We start from the raw sequence: 11,949 nt of genomic DNA, 5'->3' as shown, positions 1-11,949 counted from the left end.
TCGCGGCGCTGAGATGGACGAGTGGTGGTGGGGGATTGGGAGAGCGCAGACGGAGGGAAGTGAAGAAGGGGGAGAGAGCGATGGGAGGGACGAGGAGGGGAATGGGAGAGTTGTGAGAATTGGGAGCTGGGGAGGAGGGAGACAAAGGGTGAGTGAGGGGAGCGGTGTGAGAGCGGGGGAGGGGTGATAGAGACGGGTGCTGGGGTCGAGGGAGAGTGGGAGGGGAGAGGGAGGGAGAGTGGGGAGTGGAGAGGGAGAGAGGCTATAGAGAGAGAGGGAGGGGGGGGCTCCTCCTCTCTCTGTGACTCCGTCCCGCCCTCAGTCCACGGAGCTACGCCGAGCGGAGTGCCTCGCTCTCCTCGCTCGCTCGCTCCCCCAGCCACCATCTCTCCCCAACGCCATCTCTCCCCCAGCCACCATCTCTCCCCAACGCCGTCTCTCCCCGCTGTCTCCGCTGTCTCCCCGCTGTCCCCGCTGTCTCCCCCGCGGGCTCCCCGCTGGTCCCGAGGCGTGCCCGCGGCCCCCCCGGGCCGGGCTGCATGGACGGGCATGGGGATCCGCGCCTGCCCGCGCCTCGCACCCCCCATCCTCATCCTGTGCCTCGTCGCCGCGCTCTCGCGCCCAGGTACGACTCGACCCACACTCCCCACACACTCCAAACACTCCACACACACTCTCCCCACACTCCCCCCACACTCCACACACTCCCCCCACACTCCACACACTCCCCCCACACTCCACACACTCTCCCCACACTCCACACACACTCCCCCCCCCACTCCCCACACACTCCCCACACTCCCCACACACTCTCCACACACTCCACACACACTCCCCCCACACTCCCCCCCACACTCCCCACACACTCTCCACACACTCCCCACACACTCCCCACACACTCCCCCCACACTCCCCACTCACTCCCCACACACTCCCCACACACTCCCCACACACTCTCCACACTCCCCACACACTCCCCACACACTCCACACACACTCCCCCCACACTCCCCCCCAGACTCCCCACACACTCTCCACACACTCCCCACACACTCCCCACACACTCCCCCTACACTCCCCACTCACTCCCCACACACTCCCCACACACTCCCCACACACTCCCCACTCACTCCCCACACACTCCCCACACACACTCCACACACTCCACACACACTCCACACACACTCCCCACACACTTTCCCCACACTCTCTACCCACACTCTCTACCCACACTCCCCACACACACTCCACACACTCCCCACACTCCCCACACACACTCCACACACTCCATACACTCCCCACACACACTCCACACACTCCCCACACACACTCCCCACACACACTCCACACACTCCACCCACACTCCCCACCCACACTCCCCACCCACACTCCCCACACTCCCCAAACACTCCACACACACTCCCCACACACTCCCCACACACTCCCCACACACTCCACACACACGCCACACACACTCCCCACACACTCCACACACACTCCCCACACTCCCCACACACACTCCCCACACACACTCCCCACACACACTCCCCACACACACTCCCCACACACACTCCCCACACACACTCCCCACACACACTCCCCACACACTCCCCACACTCCCTCCACACACACTCCACACACTCCCCACACACTCCCCCCACACTCCCCACACACACTCCCCACACTCCCCACACACTCCACACACACTCCACACACACTCCCCACACACTCTCCCCACATTCTCTACCCACACTCCCCACACTCCGCACACACACTCCACACACACTCCCCACACACACTCCCCACACACTCCCCACACACTCCCCACACACACTCCCCACACTCCCCACACACACTCCCCACACACACTCCCCACACACACTCCCCACACACTTTCCACACACTCCACACACACTCCACACACACTCTCCCCACACTCTCTACCCACACTCCCCACACTCCCCACACACACTCCACACACACTCCACACACACTCCCCCCACACTCCACACACTCCACACACACCCCACACACACTTCCCCCACACTCCCCCCACTCTCCCCTCTCTTCACTGCGCTCCCCACACACTCTCTCCACACTCCCCACACACTCCCCTTTGTCCACTGCCCCCTCTCCCCGCGTGTTGCACTTCTCTCTCTGGCTGGCTGCCTTCACTGAATACTCTCCACACCACCCCTTCCTACACTTGAACATTGTCGACGACTCTCCAACACTCCCCTGGTCACGACTCTCCCTTCCTACTCTCCCCTCGCGTTCTCACAAGCACAGCCGCTCTGCCCGACTCTCCCTGCGCTCTCCATCACTCCACTGCACTCTCACACAGACTCGGCCACAGACTCCCTCCATGACACCCGAACCATCTCTCTCCTCGTGTCGACTCCCCCAATGGGCCCCGCTCGGCTCCCTCCCAATCCCCCGGTCCGAACCCCCCCGTGGAACTGTGACCGCTGGATCCCTCTCACCCCCTCGCTCCTGTCTCACCCCCTCGCCCCCCTCCCTCAGTCTCGTCGCAGTGCCGCATCCTCAAGTGTAACTCCGAGTTCGTGTCCGCCTCATCCGGCCCCGCGGGCCCCGCGGGCCCCGGGGTCCCGGCGGAGCGGGCCCGGCTGTGCGCCGCGCTGCGGGCCTACGCGCAGTGCACGCGGCAGACGGCCGCGGCCTGCAGGGGGGACCTGGCCTTCCACTCGGCCGTCCACGGCATCTCCGACCTCATGGCCCAGCACGGCTGCGCCAGGGACGGGCCGACGCCCGGCAGCCGCGTCAGGGGCCCCCAGGGCCAGCGGCCGGAGCACGGAGTCGAGCAGCGGGTCCCGGCGCCCTGCGGCCTCTCCCAGCACCACCACCAGCAGCAGCAGCAGCATCAATATCAACATCAGCAGCAGCAGCAGGAAGGGCAACAAGGACCGGTGGCTTCGACGGGCGGCAGGCGAGGAGGGGGGGGAGGAGGGTCGTCGTCGGGTCCCCGCGAGGATGTGACCGGGGCCCGAGGGGCCGTGCACTGCGCCGTGTTCGGCGACCCCCACGTGCGCACCTTCAGGGACGAGACGCACACGTGCCGCGCCCGGGGGGCCTGGCCCCTGGTGGACACCAGGGCCCTGGTGGTGCAGGCCACGCACGCTCCCGCGGGGCCCGGCTCCAGCGCCACAGTCCTCAGCAAGGTGAGCCGCTTGTGCTGGACCCACGTGGCACCACCACCACCACTACCACCACCACTACCACCACCACTACCACCACTACCACCACCACCACCACACGCGGCCCGAGCGGGAGGAGGTGGCCCTGCCCTGCAGAAGTTGTCCTCCAGGCCTCGGCTCCGTTGTCCTGTGACCCAGTCCCACGCTGGCACCGCGCAACGAGCAGTCGTGGATGTAGCAGCAGCGACGCGCTGTGATTGGGGGGGGGTAGGAGAAGAGTTGGGGGTAGATCTCGAGTCGAGGTCACGGTCCGCTATCGTGGAGAGTAACATCTCTGCGTGTGTGGCAGTCCGGGTCAGGGAGCGCGTCAGCAGAGAGAGAGAGTTGGTGTCGATCTGCTGCTGTTCCCCCTTCATAGCAGGGGCGCAGGCTACAGTGGTGTACAGTGCTGTGGATCGTGTTGGTGGCATGGACACACTCGCCCGACTGTGGCCATGTCTTCAATGTCACATTCATGACGATGTGCACATCGGCCTGTTGGTGTTCGCATGCGGTTGAAGGTTCCACGGGTGTCTTAGACGAGCAGGAATGTCAAAGCCAGGAGGTGGTGCGGTGATGTTTGGGTCTCAGACGAGGGGTTCACTCTGGACGGCCGCGTTGTTCTCCACTCTGCTCGCCAGCGGCGTCCTTGCGGATCTGGGAGGGATTCTGGGATGGTGACAGCGGCGGCAGCAGCAGCGCGATCCCACAAGGGATGGGGTCGGGACTTGAGCCGGCGGTGACGAGGCGACGTTGTTGAGCTCTTGGTCGTAGCGATAAGATTCGAGAGTGGTGTTCAGTGTGTCACTGGATGTGGGCGAAGTGGTTCGGATTCAATGTCGAGTCTGGGGGGGGGGGGGGGGTACTCGCTGCACGCTCATAACTTGGGTCAAGTTGACATTGCGCTGCGGTTGGTGTTAGCTAGAGGTGAGTCGATGTTCTAGCAAGGAATGGAGAGCCGGGTTGAGGTGAGGGTTAGCGGGTTGGTGGTAGGTTCAGCTGTAGGGGGGTTGTGCAAGTGTGTGTGCGAGTGCCTGCACCAAACCCAGAGTGGTGGCCACATTCCCTGCGCTGTGCCCAGTGACTGCGCCCGTGATGATGAAGGAGTCTGTGAACCATGAGTCGAGTGTCGTCGTGAGCACCTCGCACGAACCTCGCCCCCTGGTGTCGCCCCAAACAACGCGGCGAGGACGATGATCTGAACCGAGCACTCACTGCACCAGTCGACTCCACTTGGACTCACAGCAGCCTGCCCCAAGGCTGCACGGGGGGTATCTGTACACGCTGTGCACGACGCCGCCACGCGCGTGTCATGCACATGGCCCCGCGTGTGTACAACAGTGTGCACGCCGCTCTACACACACCACGGCTGTGTTGGCCGCACTTGCACTGCGTTGACAGTGGTGCGCTCCATGCTGGGCCCCGCGTGTGTGTAGCCCGTTGTGTTGTGAGAAGCAGTACTTGTGTAAAGGCCAACAACACCTGGGCATGCTGTGTTGACTGGGGGGGTGACGGTGTGCAGGCGGCAACGCGCTGCGTCTCGCTGATGAGCACCGGGAAGTGTGAAACCCGAGCCACGGCAGACAGACGCCGGCAAGGCTGCTCTGTGTGTGATGTCGGAATCGTTGGATTTGGTTAAAGCAAACTCCGTGCCCCGTTTGGAGCAACCGGTTGCACAGACGTCCGCGTGTAAACGATTCGGTGGCGTAGCAACCCAAGTTGCGTGAAGAACCGAGTTGATTTCACTGCACACACACACGTGTACACACACACACGTGTACACACACACACACGTGTACACACACACACACGTGTACACACACACACACACGTGTACACACACACACACGCACGTGTGTGTGTACACGGCAGTGTTGCAGCAAGTCACTCGCCCTGGGGTGTGCAGAGTGTACATTGTAGCAGTTGCATTGTTTTTGCGCAAAGCTACTGGATGTGTCGCACGTAAACTGTGTACGTGTTGTGTACGATCGGGGTTTACATGCGTGTACACGGCGCGGTGGCGTCTACATAATGCAGTACACGTACACGCGCATGAATTGCACAACTTAATTATGTACGGTACTGAAATACACTGCAAACGTGCACTAGATACTGTACAAGCACACGTGCAAATACAGTGCGCGTGTGTAATCCTCCATCAGGGTGGCTCTGATGGTGGTGATGGTGCGGTCACTCGGTGACTTATATCTGAACGAGTCCTGGGGCGTCTTCTAGGTCAACTCGGCCTTAAAAATAATGTTTGGTGCGGTGTGAAAATATCAGCATTGGGGAGACAAAGGCGGCCGGGCGTGGTATTGGCCCCCACCCCCTCGTGTGCCGTGCCGGCCTTCATAGGTGCTCGCGAATAGCACTTGCCCCAACAGTGTTATGGCTATACGGGGGATCTTTGTCTTTGTTCTGTACATGGTATACAGTATATATAGGGTGTATAAAATGCAAAGCATTTGCCCCAACAGTCTGGTAATGATATACGGGGATCTTTGTTTTTGTTATATATAGTACAGGATGCATAAGCAGCTGTGCGCGTGTGTCTAATCTGAAGCCTGCGAGTTCGCATCCCGTTGGGTAGTTGACGCAGCCCATCATCCCTCGGGGGTCAATAAAATTACTACCACTTAGTGGACAAATAAACAGTCGTGCTTCTTTAGAGAGACTGACCCCTGCCAGAGGAATGTGGAGCTTCCAGCATGGGAGATGAGTGATGGGAAACCACCTTGCCAGGATCCATAGCACATGTGGAGTGGTGATTCCTACTAACCTAAATTTGCAAAAATGTTTTGGCACCGTTGCTGAACACAGGGCCCAAGGCTCCAAAACGTCAAACGGCCAAAGGAAAGACGCAGAACTCGACAATATCCATCTCTAGTTTCACTGCAAGTGCTTTGAGCAACTGGTCACCGTAGTCCTCGGAATCCAGAAGCCCACAGGGGCCAGGGACCACTCGGTGACGGGTCCCTGATGGCCGGCACCTCGCAGACCTGGCCAGGCAGATCATCCCAGAAGCTGGGGTCCCGAGAGAACTGGGGCCCGTGTTACTCGGTGGACACTCTTTTGAAGGCCATTGGTCCCTGAAGGTCAGGGTCTGCTAGAATCCGAGGATGTGGGAGACTGGGGTCGAGGCCTCGCCGCGGCCCCCCTCCTGCGTCACTCCGTGACCTCTCGTGAAATGCCGACGGTCCCCGGTACCCCCCCCCCCCGTAGTCTCTCAAGTTGCGGCGTTTGGCCCTGGGGCGCCCGCCGGGGCTCCAACCCCGCTCAGCACGGGCGCGCGGCCCACCAGCTGTCGGCATGCTCCTCCTCGCTACGCGCAGCACTTTAAATCGCGCCGGCGGCCCCCCCTTCCACAGCCATTGCACGGGTGAATCATTACAGCCGTGCCTTAAAGAAGGGGGTAGGGAGTTCCGAAGTTTCAGACGGCCACCCTCCATTTGAAGAAAATAATTTGTATTCATCAACAAGTGTCCCATGGATAGCCTGACCCCCACCATGAGAATGTCGAATTTTCATCACTGGCTTGCGGGGGGGGAGGGGGGCACCCTTGTCGTTGTGCGTGGTCCTATTACTTGTTCGAGCAGGAATCTCAAGGTGTGAACCCCGTGGTGTGTTTCTGGACTGGATCCGAGAGATACTGTCTGCGAATCTCGTGTTTGTGTACATTTGCGTGTAGTGCCAGTTGTTAGGGTTAAGCATTAACCATTGTAATGATTTGATGTCTTTAACGTGTAATGTGCCCTTGAGGATTAGGGTTCTGCTTGGGATGTTTGGCCAAAAGTCCAAGATGAAACAGAACGAGTCCCTTGACGGACTGCTCTTTATTTACCACCACCATCGTCTGCATTGCAGCCGTCACACAATCACCGCCACCATCATCATCGCGTCCGTAACCGGTGTCATCCACTCGCTGTTCTCGTGGACGAGGGTTTACGGGAGCCGGCGTGGTGGTGGTGCCAATTGGTTTTGCTCGGTAGGGATGGCGCTAATGAACCGAGATGGGTAATGGAACAGACGGAGGGGACGATGAAAATAATAATGGTGGTGGTGACTGTGAAACTCTTTACGGAACGGTGTAAAGAATAACCAAAGATAAATCGAGCGGAATAAACGAACGTGCCGCCAAGATGTCAACACCGCCCTGACGTCGGTCACCCCCTACCCCCCCTGCTGGCTGGAGGGATTCCACTGCCTTCGTTATTTTGACGAGGAGATGGCCGCTGCTCGGAACGTTGGCTTTTCACATGACGGTGTTTTCGGTGCTTTTTAGTCTGGGTCTGCAATTCCTACGAGTTTGAGACGACGGGTCTGTGTGTGAGTGTGAGTCTGTGGGTCTGTGTGATTCCTACGGGGTTGAGACTACGGGTCTGTGTGTGAGTGAGTCTGTGGGTCTGTGTGATTCCCACGGGGTTGAGACTACGGGTCTGTGTGAGTGTGAGTCTGTGGGTCTGTGTGATTCCTACTGGGTTGAGACTACGGGTGTGAGTGTGGGTCTATGTGATTCCTACGGGGTTGAGACGTCGGGTCTGTGTGTGAGTGGGTCTGTGTGATTCCTACGAGTTTGAGACTACGGGTCTGTGTGTGAGTGGGTCTGTGTGATTCCTACTGGGTTGAGACTACGGGTGTGAGTGTGAGTCTGTGGGTCTGTGTGATTCCTACGAGTTTGAGACTACGGGTCTGTGTTTGAGTGGGTCTGTGTGATTCCACGGGTCTGTGTTTGAGTGGGTCTGTGTGATTCCTACGAGTTTGAGACTACGGGTCTGTGTGTGAGTGGGTCTGTGTGATTCCTACGGGGTTGATACGACGGGTCTGTGTGAGTGTGAGTCTGTGGGTCTGTGTGATTCCTACGAGTTTGAGACTACGGGTCTGTGTGTGAGTGGGTCTGTGTGATTCCTACGGGGTTGAGACTACGGGTCTGTGTGAGTGTGAGTCTGTGGGTCTGTGTGATTCCTACAGGGTTGACACGACGGGTCTGTGTGTGAGTGTGAGTCTATGGGTCTGTGTGATTCCTACTGGGTTGAGACTACGGGTGTGAGTGTGGGTCTGTGGGTCTGTGTGATTCCTACGGGGTTGAGACGACGGGTCTGTGTGTGAGTGGGTCTGTGTGATTCATACAGGTTTGAGTCTGTGGGTCTGTGTGATTCATACAGGTTTGAGTCTGTGGGTCTGTGTGATTCCTACGGGTTTGAGTCTATGGGTCTGTGTGATTCCTACGGGTTTGAGTCTGTGGGTCTGTGTGATTCCTACGGGTTTGAGTCTGTGGGTCTGTGTGATTCCTACGGGGTTGAGACTACGGGTCTGTGTGATTCCTACGGGGTTGAGACTACGGGTCTGTGTGATTCCTACGGGGTTGAGACTACGGGTCTGTGTGATTCCTACGGGGTTGAGACTACGGGTCTGTGTGTGAGTGTGTTGTTGGGTTTGTGTCAAGACTACAGCGGTGCTGGAGCTGATTCACGAAGTGCGCTTGTTCATTCGCCACTCCCACTGCTCAAAATGTCCCTTGCTCATGGAGGGGGGGGGGGGCACTGGGACCCCTGACCCCCAGGCCACCCCTCACCCGCGGCTGTTTAGCGAGCGGAATGGCTCAGGTGTTATTTTTACATTTTTTAAAAAGGGCCTCTCGTAAACAGTGTCTGGTGTCGCTGGGTAATGTCAGACATTTCTGCTGCCTGTGCCCAGCGAGGTGGTGGGTCCACGCGCGTTCCGCGTACGTGCGCGCACACGTACACACATCAGTATGTGCACACGCACACATACACACACATATACACACGCGCACTCTATCTCTATAATTATACAGCCCGAGTCACGCGCGTGGGTGACAAGAGCCAATTAACCCGCGCCCGAGTCCTTCCAAAGGTCGCGTGTGAGATTTGATTGGGCCGGGCCGGCGCGTGCAATCAGCTGTGATTGCACGCGACTTGGCACTTCACAAGGCCATCCCACAGCCACGCACGCACACAGCCACGCACGGCACACAGCCACGCACGCACACAGCCACGCACGCAAACAGCCACGCACGCACACAGCCACGCACGCACACAGCCACGCACGCACACAGCCACGCACGCACACAGCCACGAATGCACACGCCAGGGGGCTTTGGGTCTGCGGTGGCCGAGCCAGGGACAAGGAGCCGGCACGTGCACACAGCGTGATAAGCAGTCGGGCGCCATCCTCAATCCCCCAGCTCTCCCCTCCCACCTCCTCGCTTTGGCGCTTTCCCAACATGTGGGAGGGAGGGGGAGGGTGGAGATGGTGGGGGAGCAGTGACCCCTGGCCATGTTGGTGAGGTCCGAAGGGAGCTCTTGACTTGGTTGCATCTCCTTGCCTATAAAAGAGGCAGAGTTTGCCCCCTGACTCCAATCCCAACCTGAACCCAGGCGGCCGTGCGTTAGAGAATCGCCAGAGGAGAAGGCCCTCTGCTTCACGCGGGGCCTGGTTGCACAACAATGGCTCATGCTTCCCGATCTCCTCTCTCCGCAGATCACCGTGATCTTCCGCAGCCTCAAGGACTGCGCCGAGCAGAAGGAGTACCAGGCCGAGGCGGGCTCGCTGCCCGCGGCCTTCGTGGACGGCTCGCGTTCGGTGCCCGGCCGCGAGCGCGGGGGCGGAGGAGAGAGCCTGCGCGTGGTGGAGCGGGAGGCGGGCGCGCACGTGGAGATCCAGGCGCGCTACCTGGCCACCACCGTGGTGATCCGCCGCGTGGGCCGCGCCCTCGGCTTCGCCATCCGCATGCCCGAGGCGCTGCTGCTGCAACCGCACGGAGCAGGGGGCGCCGGCGGTCGCGGGGGGGCGGCCGCCGCGGGGGCCGACGACGGCCCCGGCCTGCAGCTCTGCCAGGACGGCTGCCCCCGCGCCGAGCGCATCGTGGCCGACGTGGACGAGGGGGCTTCCCCGCCGGGGCCCTCGGCGGAGGGGCCCGTGGCTGCCCTCCCCTCCTCCCTGGGCCGCGCGGAGGCCGAGGCGGAGTGCGAGCGCGTGCTGCCCGTGCGGGACTTCTACTTCCACGCCTGCGTCTTCGACCTCGTGAGCACGGGTGACGTCAACTTCACGCGCGCCGCCGCGGGGGCCCTGGAGGACGCGCAGGCCATGCTGCAGGCCTCCGAGAGGGCCCACGTGCTGCGCAGGAATAGCGAGCGCAGGAGTGCGGAGTCGGAGGGTTTGGGGCCTTCGCCCGGTAACGGGGCAGGTCCCGGGGTACACGTGGGGAGAAGGCCGCTTGCCGCACTGCTGCTGTTGCTGCTGTGTCTCGTGGTGTGAACGATGGGGACAGTTGGAGAAGCGGGAGTTTTCGGGGCCTTCTAGGCCGCCGCAGGAATCGTCGAGCTCTGCCGCAGACCCCCTGCGGTGGCCAACCCGGCCTGCTCCGCCCCGCACCTGCTGCGCACCGTCCCCCCGAGCGGCCGAGCACGGCTGCGGTTCCAGGCCCTCGTGTAGCCGGCCCAGAGCAGCCACAGGGGGCCGTCGCCAGGATCCGTGGCGCCATCCCGAACAGACCCCGGGGCTGTGGCTCCGGCCACAGCCCAAGGACGGCGAGCCCCCGGGGCCACGGGCCATGTTGGGCGGCCAGGACTGCCGCCCCCCCCACTCGCACTTTAGCTCCGTGTGACAAAACGCTCTGAATGTGGCATGAGCCGTAACGAGATGAACATGCAAGATTTGTCGAGAGATTCTCTATATTTACAAAGGTCTAAAAGCAAAGTGTGGTGTGTATGGCATGTAGAGTTTAATTGTACAGGCAGTGGATGTATAAAGCAAAACAAACGTGTACATATAATTTATAAACTGAATTTTAACACGTTTAAATTAAAGCGAGCTGCGGTCTGGCCCTGAATTCGTGTGGTCTCTTGTCGCGGTGTACACTTCCCAGTGACGTGTGCTACTTTTGGGTGTGAGCACGTGTGTGTGAGCACGTGGGTGTGTGTGTGTATACGGCTGGAAGTCGCAGGAATTTTCTGTTCACCTTGTGGTGTGACATGTATGTCCTCTGGCCCCTACAATATTTAACATCTACCACGCAGTTCTAGAAGATTTCCATGGCTATACCAAAGGAATTTCAATTTGGTACATATACAGTGGAAGGTTGAATGATGTGGTCAGGGAATGGCTGCCTATTGGTCAATAATGTTACGTATGTCGATGAGCTGGTAATTGTTGCTCACTATTAGAGTTGGAGATGGGACTGCTGAACCTGGAGTCTGCCCTAAGAGATGGAGCCTTACCATCACTCCGACAAAAAATTAGCACGTAGGTCTGTTCCATGACCTGTCGGCGAGCTTTTGATACTTCACGTGACCTCGGTGCACCTGGCCTGGCACAGGCGCTGTGGTGATATCACTGCTACTTCGTGGCGAATGGCGGCTATTGTGTACACGTGTGTGTATATGTGCGTCTCCTATCGCACACGGGGGTGTTATTAAGAAGTAGGAGATATCTCGGTTTATTCGAGTCGACATTTATCCAAGTAAGTTGAGTAACTTTCCACTCCAAACCCAACATCGACTCTTGTGGCCGCTGCGGTCGTCGTGCACGTGGCGTTACAACTGAGATTAGATTAAACAATGAGACTAGTTTTATCGATGGTGGCGTCTTTCATGCAAATGTACTTCTTTCACAATCACCGACGATCCACAGACGATAATTGGATGGCAGCAGCAACCAGGTGGAGAGTCGGTGCCAATTTACCAAGCTCTGCGGTCCTCAATATATCAAGATGTTTTCGGCCAATTCACGAGTGT

At 59.4% G+C, this 11,949-nt stretch overlaps 1 protein-coding gene across 1 annotated transcript; it reads left to right on the top strand.

The window, feature by feature from the left end:
- Positions 1–287: 287 nt before the first annotated feature.
- LOC144717246 (repulsive guidance molecule A-like) lies at positions 288–11,037 on the top strand. The gene is made up of 3 exons (XM_078592653.1): positions 288–625; positions 2,523–3,178; positions 9,695–11,037. The coding sequence occupies exons 1-3, from the start codon at positions 550–552 to the stop codon at positions 10,469–10,471; spliced, it is 1,509 nt and encodes a 502-aa protein (XP_078448779.1). The 5' UTR covers positions 288–549; the 3' UTR covers positions 10,472–11,037.
- Positions 11,038–11,949: the final 912 nt, after the last annotated feature.

The sequence above is a fragment of the Lampetra planeri genome, chromosome 3 (assembly GCF_965212315.1).
Source record: "Lampetra planeri chromosome 3, kcLamPlan1.2.h2, whole genome shotgun sequence".
In the NCBI taxonomy this organism is placed as follows: Eukaryota; Metazoa; Chordata; class Hyperoartia; order Petromyzontiformes; family Petromyzontidae; genus Lampetra; species Lampetra planeri.
The sequence above is the reverse complement of the archived record's forward strand: the minus strand, read 5'-3'. Positions and strand labels throughout refer to the sequence as shown.

What these genes read in the sequence shown, in the direction of transcription:
- LOC144717246 (XM_078592653.1), top strand. Translation starts at nt 550, where the DNA reads ATGGGGATCCGCGCCTGCCCGCGCCTCGCACCCCCCATCCTCATCCTG. An exon ending in CGCCGCGCTCTCGCGCCCAG is followed by an intron (nt 626 to 2,522) that starts GTACGACTCGAC and finishes CCCCTCCCTCAG; the next exon opens with TCTCGTCGCAGTGCCGCATC. An exon ending in GCGCCACAGTCCTCAGCAAG is followed by an intron (nt 3,179 to 9,694) that starts GTGAGCCGCTTG and finishes CTCTCTCCGCAG; the next exon opens with ATCACCGTGATCTTCCGCAG.